Source organism: Macrobrachium rosenbergii, chromosome 9 (genome assembly GCF_040412425.1).
Source record: "Macrobrachium rosenbergii isolate ZJJX-2024 chromosome 9, ASM4041242v1, whole genome shotgun sequence".
NCBI classification, from domain to species: domain Eukaryota; kingdom Metazoa; phylum Arthropoda; class Malacostraca; order Decapoda; family Palaemonidae; genus Macrobrachium; species Macrobrachium rosenbergii.
The window spans coordinates 31,739,326-31,761,124 of record NC_089749.1 but is presented as its reverse complement, the minus strand read 5'-3'; the positions used below and the strand labels follow the sequence as shown (position 1 = coordinate 31,761,124).

General features: G+C 35.5%; 1 protein-coding gene across 1 annotated transcript in view; it reads right to left on the bottom strand.

The window, feature by feature from the left end:
- LOC136841676 (uncharacterized) overlaps positions 1–21,799 on the bottom strand; it is a 39,719-nt gene that overhangs the window by 4,678 nt on the left and 13,242 nt on the right. Inside the window, exons 3-9 of the mRNA XM_067108866.1 lie at positions 12,266–12,470; positions 6,714–6,845; positions 5,820–6,077; positions 5,228–5,455; positions 3,498–3,735; positions 3,159–3,318; positions 489–578 (exon numbers count right to left, since the gene is read on the bottom strand). Coding sequence (XP_066964967.1) covers positions 489–578; positions 3,159–3,318; positions 3,498–3,735; positions 5,228–5,455; positions 5,820–6,077; positions 6,714–6,845; positions 12,266–12,470 — 1,311 coding nt within the window. The remainder of the gene's footprint in view (positions 1–488; positions 579–3,158; positions 3,319–3,497; positions 3,736–5,227; positions 5,456–5,819; positions 6,078–6,713; positions 6,846–12,265; positions 12,471–21,799) is intronic.

The window sequence follows — 21,799 nt, the reverse complement described above, 5'->3', positions numbered from 1 at the left end:
AAGTTGGATGTAACCAAATCTCCAAGAAAGCTTTTTTCCAAATTAATGAGAATAGTTTCTAATTCAATACTGAGCACATACAAGTATAAAAGTGATGAAACGGCTGACAGAATTACTTCCTTAGCTGAAGTTAACTTTATACCTAGCAATTTGTCGGGTTAGGAGCGATTCTATGCAAACATGAAATGTTTGGTTCTATGTTTACAATGAGTCAGTTACAGGACTCACTATTGAGAGAGAGAGAGAGAGAGAGAGAGAGAGAGAGATGTTAATCCACGATTCTGACAGCTGTAGAACATTCGAATCAATGCAGTACAATCATTTCTTGCATTGAACACTACCCGAGCGTTTAACAGATCATGATAAAAATGACAAGAGATTGTAAAGCCCGATCCGTAAGAAGAAATGCAATGTAATTAATGTTCTACGGGTATTAGCTTGGGATTACATTGAGTTAAGATTTATGAAATCAAAAACCGTTCCCTTACCTCATCCCTCTGGACATCTTTTCGTAATTCATGTTGGAGTTTTTGCGCGCCATACCCCAGAGCTGGGCTACCATGTCGGATTCCATTATTCTTAAAAAAGAAAAAAGAGTAATGAGTTTTAATTGTACAAACATGTATACTTATGATAAAGACACTCTCAATAGGCATTTATCTTTACATTAATAAATTTTTTTTCACTGAGAACATGGAATCAGATTTTTTCCTGGGAAGCGTAACATCTGATTACACACACACACATTATATATATATATATATATATATATATATATATATATATATATATATATATATATATATATATATATATATATATATATATATATATATATATGTAAATCTCCGCTTAACTCCAACCTCTTGCCTCTTCGCTCCCATCAAAGCACAGCAAGTCTGGGTCTTCCAACTCTTCTGATGGCCACAGGCGCCCGACCAGCTGACACGTCACGCACAGTTCTAGTGCGAACAACGGTCATGTCTAAGCCATCTTCTCCATCTCCGTTTCCTCGCTATTTCATCTACCTCTGGAACTTCCTTGACTTCTCTTAAACCATCATTCTAACTCTATTCCGCCATCTGATTCCAAATATTCTTCTTAAAGCTTTATTCGGTAATCGACAAAATCTTTTATGCATACTTACATCATTATACTAAGATTCATGTTCATGTAGCGGTACAGATTGTGTTAGACTTTATGTCTAACCTTACTTTCGTATGCAGTTTCAGTCTAATTGATTTCTAAATTTTATTCAGACTGCCGATTTTTCACATTCCTTTTTTAGTGTTTCACTAAATTCCAACTAAAGAACTTCCTCATTGGACGGGTCGATATCGTACTCGGCTAGCACTCTGTTGGGCCCGCGTTCGACTCTCCGGCCGGCCAATGAAGAATTAGAGGAATTTATTTCTCGTGATGGAAATTCATTTCTCGCTATAATGTGGTTCGGATTCCACAATAAGCTGTAGGTCCCGTTGCTAGGTAACCAATTGGTTCTTAGCCACGTAAAATAAGTCTAATCCTTGGGCCAGCCCTCTCTAGGAGAGCTGTTAATCAGCTCAGTGGTCTGGTTAAACTAAGGTATACTTTACATTTTCCAACTCAAGAGAACCTACAATGGATATCAGAAAAAAAAATTGAAGGATTTATTCTAAGTAACTTTTTGTCCATCTAATGTTATTCCGGGTTTTGTGCGTACTCTATCCTCAGCAATTACGTTGTCTTATATTTGAGTACTCTCTCTTTAGAGATACGATGCATCCTATTAAGCAAGCTATATAAATATTTTGGGGTTTTGACGATTAAAATACCATCATCTGCATATTCTGAGTCTGTCGAATTTCCTTCGTTTCTCCACTCCGAACACTAATTTTTGATCCAGCTCCTACCTTTTGTTAAACCAATTGGTTCAACTCGAAGCTTTGTTCAATTCAGTTTTAAAGCCTATATAATATATATTCTTAGACTTTTCATTATAACCACAGCAACTGCCACGCCTTATAGTTTCCGCATTCAGTCAGGTCACCTCTCTTTGGTACCTTAGCCACGACTTCCAGTTCCAAGTCAGTAGGCTTTGTTTCTTCATTCCACATTCCACAAAGCAAACTAGTTTGTATACGAGGCGTTATTTCACTTCCAGGTAAAGCAAGTTCTTCAGTGATTCCATCACAATCAGATGTTTTTCATCTGCTAAGTTTCTTTATTATTGATTTCACTTCAAAAAGTGTGAATTCATTCACTGGCACATTAAAGTCTTCTTCAGCTTCTGGTATATCAGTGAAAGTAACCCCCTCACATCTCTTAGTATTGTCATCACAAAAATGTCCCTTCCAACGTTGCCTCTCTTCTGTTATTGTTATCATTTGCCCACCCTGCCTTTTGACAGTAGATGGATCATATTAATAATTCTGTCGGCTCAAAACCAATGTCTCTTCCTGGATACATGGCTTTGTTAACATCATCAGATTGTTTGTCTAAATATTCTCTCTTATCTCTTCTCGATCTTCGTTAGATTTCACTATCTAAGACCTGAGTCTATTGCAAAGGACATACGGATATTTCCAGTAATGACCGACTTCCCTGAAGAGAGGCTAATCAGAGAAATACTGTTCCAACGACTGGTCACTACACTTTCGTCTAGCTGGTGATTGAAAAATTGAACCCGTGTGTATAATTATTGTCAGTAGGTTATGTAACCAATCGTCTGTTTCTCACATCCATCTGAGCTCACTGTAGATTTTAAAGGCCCATCTTTCTAGCACGTCCGCTATCCTGTATTTTAGCACTACTTGGTTTTCCCTCCTTGCTTACAAAATACTAGGGGTTTTCACCTCTACCTGACATTTGCCTCATATGCCCTTCTGACCAGTCTAGTCTCCCATTCTTTCCACTTGTCCAGACTGTTTATTAACAAACTGATATGATCCACAGGCTACTTCCATGAAGCAAGTTATCTTAGAAGTATTTTTACATGTTTTAGGTCGTCCTGACACACACACACACACACACACACACACATATATATATATATATATATATATATATCTAATTTCATATATATGTGTGTGTGTAATTAGGTATGCGAATACTCTTCAGTGTTACGTAAAACTGTTGTAATCACATAGCGTGAGTGAGATGTGTAAATACATAACTACCTGAATATTCCAGCTGGTCTATCTAGCCAGCGGATGTAGATAGGGCTGTAATGTGGATTGTGCAGCAGATCTAACAGAAACCGCCACAGCAGTACCCGGGATCCTGTGCTGCATCCTGACGCGTTACATCCGAGCCCCATCCTGTTGCTATTACTGGAGTCTGAAGGAGACAACGGAGAAAAGGATGTTAGCGCCATATACGGCCACTGAACCTCGCGGTGTTTTTCGGCAAAAGGAGAGATAAACAATACGACGTGCGAGATAATTGCGGACAAACATTGCGAAAGTCCCGTGAAGCTTGATTGCTTGTTTGTGGACTTCGCTTCTCTTACGTCTTACCTCCATTGAACAAGCTTGGCGTCGTTGGTGTGTTTGGCGTCGATGGCGTCAGGGGTTCCGTCAGGGCCAAGGCCAAGCTGTTGGGGGTGCTCGGAACTGGAATAGACGAAGGCGAATGGGGGTCCCTCTTCTCCAAAGGGGAAGGGGGATTGGAACGAAGGGTTGTCGTAAGTGGGAGGGGGGCGCCGCTCTCCAGAAGCTGTGGTGGGGACGCCAAGTTCAAAGGAGATTCATCGTCCTGTCAAAAGATTTTAAAAGATGACCAGTTTTGCTATGGACTGCAACGTTTTATATGTAACTAAACAATCACATAGCCTTTGCCTTATTTCACTGACACGAAGTAGCATCTCAAAGTTGGGAGAGGAAGAAATTTGGCAATGAGACATTGTGTAGATAACAAAATGTCTTATATGGCTTACAATTTTCTTCATTAATCGTCAACACAGAAAAAAACGATCATGACAAAGATGAAAAAGACAGTTTTTGATGCTAAGATCCCTAACACATACTTAGAGAGAACGCTGTACAAACCATCGATTATATGATTAGATAAAAATAAAATTCATACTGACATGCAAGTATAATTTTTCTGCCATTAAAATTTTAACTCTAAATGCATAGTCAGCAATACCAGTTATTAACGTCAATCTAGCATGATCTTTTTCCAGAAAGCATTGTACATTTAAAAAAAAATCAAATGTATTTTTACTCGAACTTAGTTAACGTCAGACGTGTTTCTGCTTTTAACACAAAATAAATGTAGTTTTACTTAGATTCAGTTAATATATTATTTAAGGCAAATATAGTTAGCCTCTGATCAGGAGTTATAAGAAGATAGTTTTTATAATACCCGAAAATAGTTTTACTCAGATTCAATAAATATAAGGTTTTTTAGATGTACAAAAGAAATCTATTTTTAATTAGATTCAGTCAATATGGAATCTTTAATATTAGGCAAAGGTGGTTTTACGCAGATTCAATTATCATAAGATTTACTTCCATTCACTAAAATTAGGATACTTTTATGCACTGTAAAAGCTTTTTTTTTAAGTAGCCAGTATAAGATCTTTAAACACAAAACAAAAGTAGTATCACTGAAATCCAGTCACTTTAAAATCCCTTCTTAATCAAATTAAATAGAGCTTAAATTATATTTAGTAAATATCAAATCTCGTAATACAAATTGGATATAATTTTACTAAAAGTAAACTTATATAAGATTTTTAAAAAAGTAAACGTGATTTACTTAGAATTTTTCAACGGATCTTTTTTATGCAAAGTAAAGATAGTTTTATAAAGATTAAGTAAATATACGAACTTTTAGTGATTTAATAATTTTTTGTATTAAATAAATGTAGTTGTACCTAGATTAAGTTAATTTAAATTCTTTTTTATACTGAGTAAAAGTAATTTTAATAAAATTTGGTCAACATAAAATATTTTCATGCAAATGAATATTTTACTTACATTTAGTAAATATAAAGAGATTTTGTTGTAAACGAGGCAAATACTGTTAATCAAACTGAGTGATGAAAGACCTTTTTATATGAGGCAAATGGAGTTTTAATCAAATTCAGTTGGTATAAGAATTCTCTTTGTACAAAGCAAATGTAGTAGTTTTCTTAGATTTAGTCAAAACAACAACTTTATTTTTATACTGAGTAAATGTAGTTTTGCCCTTTTCGGTTAATTTACTAAAGGGGGAAAATTAAAAAGGAGAGAAAATTTACAGCAGTTGAGCCGTGTAGATCAGGCCTCGGCGGGGAACGGTTTTGGGGTGAGGACCTTGGCGGAGCCGAATTCGGAGGACTCGGGTGACTCCTCCCGAAGAAGGAAGTGGAAGGCAGATTCGGAGGGGCAGATCCCGGTGGCACTGGGGACATGGACGAAGCGGAGGAGTGCGGCGGTTCGCCTTCCTTGCCCACGGGTATCGGGGCTATCTTGAAGCGCTTTCGGCTCTGTATAACGGACAGGAAAGAGACAATAAGATAAATGGCCTTCCGTTTGGATGTCGTAACGGCCGTGATTATAAGCATTTTCTCTTCTCTCTCTTTTTCTTTCCATTTGTATTTGTGATCAAAGCTTTCCCCGTGACCTAATCCATCATTACTTGATGAGTTAAAGAAGTATAGCAGTGTTATCATTTGCATATATAGGCTACAGGTTTATGGAATTCTGATTGTATATGACAAACACACTTGTGTACGTAAGTTTGTGTGAATTTATGTGCTGAATCGATAGGCACATGCACACGCACACACACACATATGTGTGTGTGCATGTGCACACGCATATCCCGAATGAAGTAGGGCATCTCCTCACATGCATCTCATGGTAAGTGGAAGAACTGTTGTGCCTCTTCTCGCCCCGCAGATCCTCGGGCCCCTGATGCGACGACGAGTGATGCGAAGACACCGGGATCGGCGAGAAAGTGAATTTCTTGGGAGAGGGCGGCCGGTAGAGCCTCTGGCGAAGAGCGCTGAAGGGCGGCTGCAATGACGCCAAGGACGTCGGGGGCAGGGGGCTGCTCCCCGATGTGCTGGACACCCTCAGTCCGCAGATTTCGAGGTCGTCTGCCAACTGAAGTTTCAACAGCATTATTCAATAGTCTTTGTACACTATTTATTATTATTATTATTATTACTATTATCAAAATAGTTTTACCGGACCACTGAGCTGATCATCAGCTCTCACGGGGCTGGCCCGTACAATTTGTTTTTATTTATATTTTGTATTTATAATTTGTCAATTAAATTACTAAACATTAATGCCATTAATTTTATAGTTTAACAGAGAGATCTACCAATATACATGCACTTTTAAATAGACATAACTACATACACACACACGTATATATAATATAAACTATGATAGTTGATTTTGTATTATACATTTGCAATTTTTATTTAAAATAAAACTAAAGATTTGCGTGAACGGATCAAATTGTTCAAGTTTGTGCCTTATCTGCCTCTCTATAATTTGTCTATTAAGCTGGGAACTTATCCGTTTAACATTATAAGTATATTAGTTTGAAGATTAAGTTTGACAGACATCAATGTTTACCTATCCCAGCTTGCTGACTATCTATCTATCTCATCTTACAGTTTATCAGTCTATCTATCTACATGTCTATCTACTTATTAACTATCTATTTATGAACCTCTATTTGCTGGACAAAGGAAGGATCTTGAGGGATGGTAGAAAGAAGTTCCCAACCTTGACAACATGGTTCACGTCCTGCGCAGGAATGGTGACGGAGCCGTTGTAACAGAAGTTGATGACGAACTTGAGGTGTCTCGGGTTAGCGTCGCGAACGACGATCACTGGATGTTGGCCGGACGGAACGAGGTGAAAGTGGGACACTGTGATAGTGTCTGGAGTGAAAGATCAGGTGCCTTGGAGTGTACTCTTGCAGATGAATAGACCACCAGTAAGGAAGAAGACAGAATGTTTTTATTTAAGGAATAGGAGAAAAGAAGAAGAATGTGTTTTTATTTAAGGAATGGAGGAATATAAAAATCAGAAGAAGAAAACATGTGTTTTTATTTAATGTAAAGATGAAGGGAAAAATATTAAAACACGAAGAATGTATTTTTTTGGATTTAAAGAAGAATATAAGAAAAGAAGAAAAATGTTATGTTTATTTAAGGAATATGGAAGTGAGGAGGAGGAAAGAATGAGATGCATTTTTATTTAAGGAATATGAAAAGAAGAAAAAGAATGTGTTTTTATTCAAATGGATATGAAAAGAAGAACGAATGTATTTTTATTTATTTAAGGAATATGAAAAGAAGAAGAATGTGTTTTTATTTAAGGTATTTAAGGAATATAAAAGAAGAAGAATGTGTTTTTATTTAAGGAATATGAAAAGAAGAAAAATGTATGTTTATTTAAGGACATGAGAAGGGAAGACGAATGCATTTTTATTTAAGGAATATGAAAAGAAGAAGAATGTGTTTTTATTCAAGGATATAAAAAGAAGAAGAATGTATTTTTATTTAAGGGTATGAAAAGAAGAAGAATGTGTTGTTATTTAAGGAATATGAAAAGAAGAAGAATATGTTTTCATTTAAGGATATGAAAAGAAGAAGAATGTGTTTTTATTAAGGATATGAAAAGAAGAAGAATGTGTTGTTATTTAAGTAATATGAAAAGAAGAAGAATGTGTTTTTATTTGAGGAATATGGAAAGAAGAAGAATGTATTTTTATTTAAGGATATGAAAAGAAGAAGAATGTATTTTTATTTAAGGAGATGACAAGAAGAAGAATGTATTTTTATTTAAGGAGATGAAAAGAAGAAGAATGTGTTTTTATCTGAGGAATATGGAAAGAAGAAAAATGTATTTTTATTTAAGGAGATGAAAAGAAAAAGAATGTGTTGCTATTTAAGGAATATGAAAAGAAGAAGAATGTGTTTTTATTTGAGGAATATGGAAAGAAGAATGTATTTTTATTCAAGGACATGAAAAGAAGAGGAATGTGTCTTTATTTAAGGAATATAGAAGAAGAAGAATGTTTTTTTTATTTGAGGAATATGGAAGGAAGAATAATGTATTTTTATTTAAGGAGATGAAAAGAGAAAGAATGTATTTTTATTTAAGGATATGAAAAGAAGAAGAATGTGTTGTTATTTAAGGAATATGAAAAGAAGAAGAATGTGTTTTTATTTGAGGAATATGGAAAAAAGAAGAATGTATTTTTATTCCAGGATATGAAAAGAAGAAAAATTATGAAAAGAAGAAGAATGTGTTTTTATTTAAGGATATGAAGAGAAGATGTGTTGTTATTTAAGGAATATAGAAAGAAGAAGAATGTGTTTTTATTTGAGGAATATGGAAAGAAGAAGAATGTATTTTTATTTAAGGATATGAAAAGAAGAAGAATGTATTTTTATTGAAGGAGGTGAAAAGAAGAAGAATGTGTTTCCATTTAAGGATATGAAAATATGAAGAATGCATTTTTATTTAAGGATAAAAGAAAGGAATAAGAATGTGTTTTTATTTGAGGAATAAGAAAAGAAGAATGTATTTTTATTTTAGGGTATGAAAAGAAGAAGAATGTGTTTTTATTTAAGGAATATGAAAAGAAGAAGAATGTATTTTTATTTAATGAATATGAAAAGAAGAAGAATGTATTTTTATTTAAGGATATGAAAAGAAGAAGAATTTATTTTTATTTAAGGAATATGAAAAGAAGAAGAATGTGTTTTTATTTGAGGAATATGGAAAGAAGAATAATGTATTTTTATTTAAGGAATATGAAAAGAAGAAAAATGTAATTTTATTTAATGAATATGAAAAGAAGAAAAATGTATTTTTATTTAAGGATATGAAAAGAAGAAGAATGTGTTTTTATTTAAGGAATATGAAAAGAAGAGGAATGTGTTTTTATTTGAGGAATATGGAAAGAAGAAGAATGCATTTTTATTTAAGGAGATGAAAAGAAGAAGAATGTGTTGTTATTTAAGGAGATGAAAAGAAGAAAATGTGTTTTTATTTAGGGAGATGAAAAGAAGAAGAATGTATTTTTAAGGAATATGGAAAGAAGAAGAATGTATTTTTATTTAACGATATTAAAAGAAGAAGAATGTGCTTTTGTTTATGGAACATGAAGAGAAGAAGAATGTATTTTTATTTAAGGAATATGAAAAGAAGAAGAATGTATTTCTATTTAAGGGCTATGAAAAGAAGAAGAATGTACTTTTATTTAAGGAATATGAAAAGAAGAAGAATGTATTTTTATTTAAGGGATATGAAAAGAAGAAGAATGTATTTTTATTTAAGGAATATAAAAAGAAGAAGAATGTATTTTTATTTAAGGGATATGAAAAGAAGAAGAATGTACTTTTATTTAATGAATATGAAAAGAAGAAGAATGTGTTTTTATTTAATGGATATGAAAAGAAGAAGAATTTATTTTTATGTAAGTAATATGAAAAGAAGAAGAATTTATTTCTATGTAAGTAATATGAAAAGAAGAAGAATGCGTTTTTATTTAAGGAATGTAAAGCGACTAGACTGAGATCACATGAACGGTGAATGGCTGAATTAGCTAGCCGTAAATATCACTGAGTAAATTGGCATGGTGTCTCTAATCAAGTGATGAAAGATGCCCATTTTTCAGGGAATGGTGACTGGCTCTGTTAACATGAAGAAGACTGAATTGCTGTGTTAAACGGAAATGGATATACTATGAGGTTAATTGTTCCTTTTGTTTTGTATCTTTAATTAAAATGGTGACTATTCGTGTTTTTGAGAATAGAGTGAATCTTTTTGTGATATGTCTACCCTTTCATTTTTAATATTAATCCTTAATTCTAAGAATGTAAAGAAAGAATATTCGTTTTTGAGTAGATTTATCATTACAGACACTTTAATTGGTCACCATATATATATATATATATATATATATATATATATATATATATATATATATATATATATATATATACTGTATATGTATATACTATATATATATGTATGTATGTATATGCATATAGTATATATATATTTGTATATACATATATATATATATATATATATATATATATATATATATATATATATATATATAAGAATATTTGAATACATAATAATATTTGAATATATATATATATATATATATATATATATATATATATATATATATTTAGGATAGATTTAGAAAAAAATTATTCCTCCTGGATTTTTTATTTACTTCATTCCTTAAAATTTTCAATTTAACAGGCAACGTGAAGATAAAATTGTACTGGACAAGTGAAATAGGGAATACTCTGACCATAGAGTTTTTGCAAGCCGTGCTCTGTGTGTAGAGAGAGAGAGAGAGAGAGAGAGAGAGAGAGAGAGAGAGAATGATAGTGTGTTTTTACTTATTACATACGAACATGTGAATACGTATACTGAAAACGTACCGTCTAAACTGAATTCGTGCAAAGAAGTGCAGCAGTGGATTCTTTGTAGAAATGTTCACATATTGTGAAAAAAATCAAAGTCAACAACAACTGAACAGCTAACAACTGTTCACTGAAATTTGTAAAGATCATGATTTTATTATAATGGAGTCAGCTGTTCAGTCAAATCATCCACTTTTCTGAAGAGATAATCCTTAATTGACACAAAAATAAAGTGGAACAAAAAGCAAGCGTGTTCCCTTTAGGGAAAACATCCTGTGGCACTAGAAGTGTCAAATGTCAAGACCATGAAGTCGTAAGTTGCACGACCTACTTGTTAAGGACGTTCTCATTTACATGTAGATGAAGGGGACTCGAGTCCCTTTAAAGTACGGGCGAATTAATAAACAAACTGACAAAGAATAAACAATGATAACAAAAAAAGTGAAACAGCAAACTAAATTATTATGCAAAAAAGGGAAATTAGATTATATTTTTTATTCAGATTTTCCTTTAAAATAACAGGTAAAAAATGCGCCGAAGTTTCTTCGGTGCAATCGAGTTTTCCGTACAGCGTATACAGCAGTATGAAACTCTCAGCCACGGCCCATGAAACTTTCAGCCACAGCCAGGTGGTGGCCTGTGTTTTTGTCACCTATAGTGGTGCCAGACGCACGATTATGACTACATTAACCTTAAATAAAATAAAAACTACTAAAGCTAGAGGGCTGCAATTTGGTATGTTTGGTGACTGGAGGGTGGATGATCAACATGCCAATTTGCAGCCTTCTCGCCTCAGGAGTTTTTAAGATCTGATAGCGGACAGAAAAAGTGCGGACGGACAGACAATAGCCATCTCAATCGTTTTCTTTGACAGAAAACTAAAAATAAACTTATAGTCATTAGAGTTAAGAGAATTATAACTTTGTTCGCTTTCAAATTACTCTGATTTCATTTACAAGTATCTGTTTTCCCTAGAGGATCAAACCTTTGCAGCTAAAGATTATGAGGCCTCTGAACACCGCGTTCGCAGCTTCTGTCTTTGCTGAATCATTTAACCAGGGAAAATTTGGAAAAGCGTTATGCATCACTTATCTGCAGTTCGGATGCTATTTTGACTATTCACAAAATTATGAAATGCGACTTTGGAATAAATCTGTGTGAACGCGTGCACACACCCACTTGCACTCACACAAATATATATATATATATATATATATATATATATATATATATATATATATATATATATATATATATATATATATATATATATATATATATATATATATATATATATATATATATATATATGTGTGTGTGTGTGTGTGTGTGTGTGTGTGTGTGTGTGTGTGTGTGTGTGTGTTTTTGGGTGAGTGTGAGTGGGTGTGTGCATTCTTTAACATAGATGTCTTCCAAAGGCGTATTTCATAAATTTATTAACAATTAAAAATATTATCCTGACCGCAGTTAACAAACGCATAACGCTATATCAAAGAGTCTCCAGTTACATGATTCAGCAACTACGGAGAAAATATAAGACCGAGGCGTTCATGAAACCTCATAGTCTTTATATAAAGAGGTTTACTCCTTTAGTAAAAGAGATACTTGCAAATTAGAATCTGAACGAGAATAAAATTATTGGTTTCTTACTTCTAATGATTAACAAAATTATTTCCTTTTTAAAATAACCTCTGAATAAGAATGCATTCCATAATTTCTCTTTTTGTTCATTAATTTAGTTTGTTGTTGATCTTTTTTGTTTGTTGTTGATCTTTTTTGTTAGTACAGTATGGTTACTTAAACAAGAAGATGTCTGAATAACCCACTGCAACATACATGAGCCAATTTTCCTCGGCAAATTCAGGAGGACTGTACCTGTAACACTGAGCTGAAGAACTTGCTGGCGGCAGCCAGCACTATTCTGTGAGCGGGCAGGGTGAAGCCCTTGGTGGCGACGGTGACGTCAGCGGAGGCTGGGTCTTGTTCCATCCTCGCCACTTGCTGCACGAGATAGTTCGCGTGCCCCTCCCAACAGACTCGGTACTCGTCCTCGTCGTTTGACGCAGGAGGGGTTGGCCACCTATAAAATAAACACTAAAGTTGATGGATGATCCATATTCATACTCATCCACGCATACATACATAAATAAATAAGTAAATAAATAAGTATATACATACATATATATATATATATATATATATATATATATATATATATATATATATATATATATATATATATATATATATATATATACTTACATACATACATACATACACACACACACACACACACACACACACACACATATATATATATATATATATATATATATATATATATATATATATATATATATATATATATATATATATATATATATATATATATATATATATATATATATATATATATATATATATATATATGTATGTGTGTGTGTGTGTGTGTGTGTGTGTGCTCATTCATTCGAAGTTTTTGTTTCATAAGAACAATATAGGATGGCAAAATAGTGAACGATAAGTAAAACTAGTTTACTCAGTGTAAAAGCATCTTCGCCAACAGACAATAATTAACATCATAATCCCAGTATTGTAGTATACAATTAACAAAATGAAACAATCTGAAAAAATCGGCTTTTCAAAGAAGAATTTGGACCCAAGAAAATAAAAGGAAATACTATCACATTACAAACTGCCTTATTGTTTGGTGGAATATAACTTTCATGCTTTTGCTTTCATGTATGTATGTATGTATGTATGTATGTATGTATGTGTATGTATGTATGTATGTGTAAAGCCTTTCAGAAATCGATTAGATATTAATTATCTCAAGAAGAAATCTTTAATGTTCATTGGTATAGAAATATATTTCTCGTTTACTTGCTTTTTGTTTTCTGTTTTTGTTATTTAATTATGTTTATTCGTAATTTACTACAATTCTTACGACAGTTTTAGTTTTCTGTAAAAGAAAACTGTTGCGATGGCTATTTGTCTGTCCGCCCGCACTTTTTCTGTCCGCCATCAGACCTTAAAAACTACTGAGGCTAGAGGGCTGCAAATGGGTATGTTAATCATCCACCCTCCAATCATCAAACATACCAAATTGCAGCCCTCTAGCCTCAATAGTTTTTTTATTTTATTTAAGGTTAAAGTTAGCCATAATTGTACTTCTGGCACTGCTGTAGGTACCAACAACAGGCCACCACTGGACCGTGGCTGAGGCCACCACCTAACCGTGGCTGCGTGTCATGGGTCGCGGCTAAGAGTTTCACAGGCCGTGGCTGAAAGTTTCATACATTATACGCTGTACAGAAAACTCGATTGCGCAGTGTCTTCGGCGCATTTTTTTCATGTTTATTTGTTGTCGCATTACCAATGTGTGTTGCAAAAGCTTGCCCAGCAAATTTGGCACTTATTTTTTTTTGTTTTTCAGTTCAGTCTTATTATACAGCGAGAGATTCGAATGAAAGGGTGCCTGTGGTCTTCATTTATTGGGTCATGTTGACAGTGATTCATTTGGACTGGTTTTCATTTTAATAAAGAGGATTTAAGAAAGACAAAAAAATTATTTACTTTAATTGTCAAGATTATACGGGTTTTATTCTGTACGGACCATCAGTGTGTTGACGTGAAAGGTTGTCCTACATACATAACCAGCACATACAAACACGCGTACACACACTCGCGTGAGAGAGAGAGAGAGAGAGAGAGAGAGAGAGAGAGAGAGAGAGATTTCAATTTGAGCACCATCCGTTCTGTGAATTAGGAATAGCTGTTGTCATTCGCGCTTGGCTGTTATCACTTGGACGAGTTTGGAAACATCCTGAATTTCTCCACGGCACAGGATAACAAGGTATGATAGCGTCCCAGACTGCCCTACCTGCCTGCGCTGGCTACTCTAGTTACCCCGATAATTCCCCTGCTATGGTCCCCAGCATCCTCTGGCTTCGGTGTCAGTCGACTCGGCTGAGTCCCCCTGCCGAAGGCCCCGCCATAACGCCCCCTGCCAGCCATTTCCCTTACCGCTATCTCTCTCTCTCTCTCTCTCTCTCTCTCTCTCAATTCCAACAGGTCCCTCGTTCTTATCTCGCCCAAATCCGTAGTTCGAAGCTGAAAACCTAGTCTTTGAGAGTCTCTCTCTCTCTCTCTCTCTCTCTCTTCCCAGTGCCAGTGATAGCGGGTTCAGCTGGCAACTGAACAGACCTACGTTCAATCCCCGATCCGGACGAGGAGTGAACGGCATGGGCGCATTTCCTAAAAATCCAGTATGCCTCTGTTAACCTAAGCAGTGATTGTTAGCTGACACAACCGCCGAAAATGAATATTACTTGGTAAAATGTATCCCATCATTTTATCCATTCTCTCTCATGTCATTTTATTCTGCATTTAAATCTCTCTCTCTCTCTCTCTCTCTCTCATTTTACACCATCTTATAATGCATTCCAGAAATCACTGATACTGCACGAAAGAATCATGCTTTACACTAGATATATGATAATTAGAATTATACAAAAACGTGGAAGTGAATCATTTTGTCATGGTTCCTTCTATTCTCCTTATTGACTTCGTCATATCCACAGACAAGAACAGGTTTCTTTTCTTTTTCCGCTTCGAACAAGGGAATGGAAAAATTCTTTGTTTACCAACAAGAAACTCGTCCCTCTCCGCCATCGTTTTCAATTAAGAGAGAGAGAGAGAGAGAGAGAGAGAGAGAGAGAGAGAGAGAGAGAGAGAGAGACAAAAACTATATAGTGGTTACAATTTCATTTGACATTCGAAAGGTTTGGTAGATTATGGACCATTGTAGCTAAGTTTGTTGCTACTACTATTATTGTTGTTTTCATTTTAAAATCTTGCTCTTGGTCATTAGACAGCTGGACAAAGATGAAATAGCTAAAAAAGTGGACCGCATCAGTACCCCGTATGCCAATCAGTTTATAGCTAATTCTACCATGGCCAATCCTGTAAGTTTTCTAGAGATATTCAGGCTACACCTGAGTAATTCAGTACTCTATCCTCTCTCTATATTTTCATCCCTAATCACCCACACTACAGAAAATAAAAAAAAAAAACTTTATGCGGTAAAGAAGAATCGGAGAATGTGTGAATTAATATAACAATTTATTTGGAGATGTGGCGTTCAGGAATCAATAATCCCTTAATTACTACTGCTACCAATATTATCAGTATGGTGATTATTAATATCCTTATTATATTAATCAATTATATTGAAAAGAAGTGAGACGTAACACATGACCAACAACAGCATGATTAATTACGTTAAATTGTACGATGTCGCACCGTTTTCTATTTTGTCAATAAAAGCCCCGTCCATTGATGATGGAGAACTTTAGTCTGTTCTTTTTTGAATCATGATCTCTGCCTGTGTGTCGATTTTCACGCCAGTTCGACGGAAGGACAGGGACTGACCACGAAACCATCCAAACAGCTAGTTCGGACTCATCCGTTCCTGTTTAATCTCGATACATTACGTGGACCTACACATAACTGGCGGATATGAACTAGCAGATTCAGATAAAAAGCTAACCACCGCAATGATTTACGCGAGAGAGAGAGAGAGAGAGAGAGAGAGAGAGAGAGAGAGAGAGAGTACGGAATCAAAAATAAAACCTGTCTTTGTTAAGCCAAGAAGGATATATGTATACATACACGCAGACACAAACACACACACAAACATGAAAAAGGACCTACTGAAAATCCGGAACTCATGTCTTTTTTTGTCCTTTATCGTCCACAAATTTTTACTCTCCTCCAGCCTTCCTTTTCATATGTCTTATCCAAGTAAGTCTGGGTCTTCCAGATCTTCAGGTGTCCACAGGAGCCCAGCTGACCTGTCTCCCTGGGACTGAGCGAAGGACGTGTCCAAGCCATCTCCATCTCCCTTCCATCATTATCTCACATGCATGCAAAACTTTGGTGATTTAGGCCTACCTTATGGTGTCATTTTTCACCCTTTCCTGCCATCTGACTTCTAATATTCTTCTAAAATCTTTATTCTAAAATAGACAAAATATTTTCTATATCGTTTCGTTGTCACACCTTTATTCATGTCTGTATAGCAATACAGATCGTACTCTAGTCTTATTTTCAGATGTGGTTTTAGTCTATTTGATTTCCAAATCTTATCCAGCCTCTAATTGTTTGATTTACCTATCTTAGTATTGCACTAAATTTCAACTTAAAAGAACTTGCACTGGATATCAGTGCTCAAAATATTTAAGTCTTATTAATCATTTTATTATCTACTGTTATTTCACCTCTTTGTACATATTCTTTCCTTTTAATTTCTGTTTTTCTTAGATTTTTTTTTGAGTCCCGTCTTTCCTAGATATATGATGTATTATATTAAGTAAAGTTGAATAACATCCTATAGTGGCACTCCAAAGTTTACTGAAAATTCGTTTGACAAGACCCCATTAACTTTTCTCCCATTTTGGTTACAGAAAACGTTCAGTTAGTCTTACACATTTAGAAGGATTGCCATAGTGACCAACGATCTTCCAAAACATCGGTGTATAGACGCTGTCAGAGGTCTTTTCATAATTAACAAAAGTCACCAGAGGAGGATTTTTAAATTCCCGTACACTGCTGCACGATATGTCCTAACACAAATACTGGTACTACTTTGGCTTGTTATCTACGCGTCACCTCCGCGGTATTATAGTACTAAACATTGCGGAAGTTCATGGGACGCCGCGTTTAGTACTAGCCCCTCGGGTATCAAAGTATTATATACACCCATTTCCATATTGTGTGGTCGACAAATTACACTAATAAACGATATCTTTGATCCCCGACGGGCTAGTACTAAACACGGAGTCCCATTGAGCTTCCGCCATGTTTAGTAATAGCGCCTCGGAGGTGACGCGTATACAGATGACAAGCCAAAATAGCACCCAAATATTTAATCTGTGCAACTCCCCATTTTCTAAAACCAGCAGGTTCATCTTTAAGTTTATTATCAAGTTTTTTCTCCATCCTACTGAAAATAAGCCGATTGAATATTTTCTTTACTAGCTGCATAAGGTCAGTGCTACTATAGTTACCACAATCTGTCAGGTCACTACTCTTTGGAACCTTTGCCATGATTTCCAGTTCCAAATAATCAGGCTTTGTTTCCTCCCTCCAGATTCCGCAAAAGTCAAGTTAGTATACGAGAAATCATTTCAGTCTCGGCTAAGATAATCTCTGCAGTGATTGTCAGAACCTGGCGTTTTCCATCGAAGTTGTCTTACTATGGATCCCACTTCAATAACTACGAATTAAATCATAAGCGCATCTAGGCTATTGATCAAATGATCCCTCTCATACTTCTTATTCACGACCTCACAAAAATGTTCCTCCCAGCGGCGTCGTCTTTCTTTCTCTTCTGACGTTATCTTTGATCCAAACCTCCTTTTGAAAGGTAATTTCTTCCTATTCTTTCGCCCATGGATCTTTTACTGAATGCATGGCTTTGTCAACAACATCAACCCTCCTTTTCCAAGTGTTCTCTTACCTCCTCATTATCTTTATTTAACTTCACTATCTATACTTAAGTACTTGTGACTTTCTACTTTGTGTTCTTTATCTCTTCCTTGAAATTTGTTTACAAGTACCTTTTTTATTAACAAAGGATCCCTACTGAGTGCGATTATGTGGTAAGTGAAGAAGTGACTTATTGGGCATATACAGTACAAGTGGGAGTCACGACTTTGGCTGAATAGTAATCAGTCATTGTTAACGTGCTGGTCCTGTAATAAAAGAAGTCAAGACACCGGCTAATTTCAACGCCTTTAGTCCGCTATTAAGCATAATCTGGTGAGCTAATCCTTTGAAAAATATACCTAAAGATATTTTGCTAAATTAAATCCGATTACCAGTACCCTTACGGATTCAGTCAGAAGGACCTTCAAAACTAAAATGGACTCTTGAATGCCGGACGTAGGAGTAAGGCGTCTGTTCCTCTGACCTTAAAAGACGAAAAAAAAAAAAAAAAAAAAGAGAAGACAACGTCACGGGCGTCGTTGTCATTGTCGCCTCCGAACTCTCTTCCTTTAGGTGAAGTGACTCACAAACTTCAGCGTCTTTCTCCTGTTGCAACAGCAGTTCAGACGTCCACGGTTGCGAAATTAATTCACGACGACACCATCTGGCATAGGCTGATCCGCATTATCACCAGGGCAAAGCTGGACCATTCTTCACTGCCTTTAACTTTTTTTCCACCCCCTTAGTCTTTTGGGATCTTTCCCAGAATGTGACCCCCAAGGGTTTTCGGGGCTCGTTATCTAGGACTAATATTTCTTGGGGTCATCATCTTTATGATATTCACAGTCTTTTGTTTATGTTTTTACAATATCCCCAACGGACTTGTACTAAACACGCCGCAAAGGTGGGTACATAACGGGTTAAAACCCTTGGGGGTCAATATCTAGGAAAGATCCGTCATTTGTAACCTAGTTGTCCAACTTTAATAACAACAATCTTGACGTCAAATAATATACTTCCTCCAAAAAAACTGATATTGTTTCACATGAGTCTAAATTCCATGCTTTTACTGCTAGCCCTCAAAGGACTTGTCGAATGTTGAAGTGTTAGTCTCTCTTAATAGCAAAAGCGGCACCGAATAGCGAGTCCGTGAGATTTGAGACTGACGGAACGAATGCTATCGGACATTTTTCATCTGATTCTATTGTTCCACACTTCAGTGTCGACTTCTTGCTAGTTAAAAGATGCCGCTATCACGGCCTTATGCTTTTGATCAAAATGTCTTGCAAGATATTAGTCCTTTCATTTTAATATGAGTTTTTTTTTTTTTTCAGGGAAAGCTCAGGTATGGCGACAGGCCATATTCATCATACCCTTCACTAAATGAAACCAAGAGACTTTTGGCAACGGATGATGCCGTCCCTTCATTTTCAGAAACAAAATAATTTACTGGTCTCTTTTGGCTTTTTATCTCTTTCTGTCTCTCTCTCTCTCTCTCTCTGCTAAGACCACGAAAGGGCACGACTAAGAACTGCGCATATCTGGACAAAGAGGAAATGAGGAAAAGGACGCTCGCTGCACTGAGGAAGGTTGCCAATTGGGACTTTCAATAGTGGTTTGTGACTCATGCTTACGAATAGTTTCATTCCGCGAAGAATTGCAACTAAAATATAAAAAGACAGTCGAAAATGTTATAGGTTTCATTTCAAATGTTTAAAACTAGTAATGGGGCTAGAGCGGCATCGGTTATATGCCCACACACACACACACACACACACACACACACACACACACATTACACACATATATATATATATATATATATATATATATATATATATATATATATATATATATATATATATATATATATATATGTGTGTGTGTGTGTGTGTGTGTGTGTGTGTGTGTGTGTGTTTATGTATATATATATGCATATATGTATATATATACATATATACATTAAATTTCATAAGTTTGTTCCCTGTCTGTCTGTCTGTATAAGCTTCCAAGCCCCACGCTCTGCCTGACTGATGTTCATGGCACTCTATGTGCCGTCAGCCTCTGTTATTTATTGGAGGTCAATGACCATCGACATACATTTTTAGCGAATGTACATAAGAACTGACGAACACATTGTTACCCCGTACCCCACGAAGTAAATGAAACCCACTTCATGGGACGAGTTCTCATTATCTACATTTAAGGAAATGCCTTTCTGAGTGTGTGTGAAAGTGAGTGTTGCGGTTAATTGCGAATAACGATGACGTCGTTGGCCTGCTTCCTGACTAGAATACAGTGACGGCGAAGACGCAGATAACGAAAACTAGAGGAAGGCGTTCGATGCAGTGTTCTTTTCGCTTCAGATGCTTTGCTAGAACCCCCAGCACAAGATTGCAGAAAAGCAAACATAAAGAGGAATGATTAGTAGAATTCACGGATGCTTTCTCAGAGGCCGACTAATCATTCATAAAGTAAATTTTACATTGATATGACGCCACAATACGAACTGGCTACCTGAAAATACTTACTAAAAATGTGTGAAACCTGTTTTTTTTTTTTATCGCACACGTCCATATGGCCAGTTCTCGAAACTTACTTTAACAAAAACCTTCAGGATGTCAACTCATCGTTCTTTGCCGCCATGTTTCCTACTGTTCAGACGGACAGAGCTGGAGAAAGAGGAAAAACCCATGGAAGAACAATTACGGATTTGTTTATTGTTGAGAAGTAAAGGAATCAGGATGCTTTTTGTTTGGAATAGCAAAGCCCCAACCTACTAGAAGGCGATAAAGAAGAAATGCAAATGGTGACAGAAAACATTGATTCCTCAACTCAGAACATTTTCATACTTACGACTTAACTGACAAGAAATGAAGTCAATCTTCGTTAAATGGGCAAACCCCTAGATTCTATACTAGTCTTGGTTTTTGTAGGTCAGATGGTCTAAAACGGAATTAAAGGGAGAGAGAGAGAGAGAGAGAGAGAGAGAGAGAGAGAGAGAGAGAGAGAGAGAGAGATTAGTCTCAGAATGATATACAGGAGGTAGGAGAATGTCCATACCAAGAAAGACACTCGCAAAGTCAGTGTTAGTATTTAAGGGAAGTGATGACATATCTGCCCAGAGACGTTTCATAATCTTTGTCCTTTTGTCCTTTGCTTTCCGCCTTCTCTCTCTCTCTCTCTCTCTCTCTCTCTCTCTCTCTCTCTCATATTTTTCCATGGTGTTCCGTTGATGTCCCGATTGACTTGTAACGATAATAATTATGAGACAGAAAAAGGCAAATCATAATATCGATTAAGATGGTGCTGACAAAATTAAATAATAATAATAATAATAATAATAATAATAATAATAATAATAATAATAATAATAATAATTATTATTATTATTATTATTATTATTATTATTATTATTATTATTATTATTATTATTATTATTATGCAGCATGAGCTTACATTCCAGCCAAAACACCATGACCCTGTTAGGAAAGTTTTCAGAAAATAGGATGCCCATAACGCGAGGGGGGAAAAAAATAATAGAGAAGAGTAACACAAAGAGAAAGATCAAAGTCTACAACAAATTAATAAATGCAAAAAACAGATAGGGAAAAATGACACTGGCATTTACATATACATTTGCAGTCTTGACTCAGAAATCAATAGTCATTATTAAGACACAGGATTCTGATATTAAGTGCATTTACGTATACCATTTTGCCAAACGTATTTTCCCCGTACGTTCGTCCTGCTATTTCTATTCTCTAGAGTCTAGAGTCTAGACCATGCCTACGCAGGCGCTCTACAACCAGGCCATGGGAAAATGCCTACATATTCCTATTCTTGTCTTATCTTTCATAACCGTCTTGGAATTCCCTCGTAATCTCTTTCTCCCGCCCCCCCATCTGGAAGGGTCAT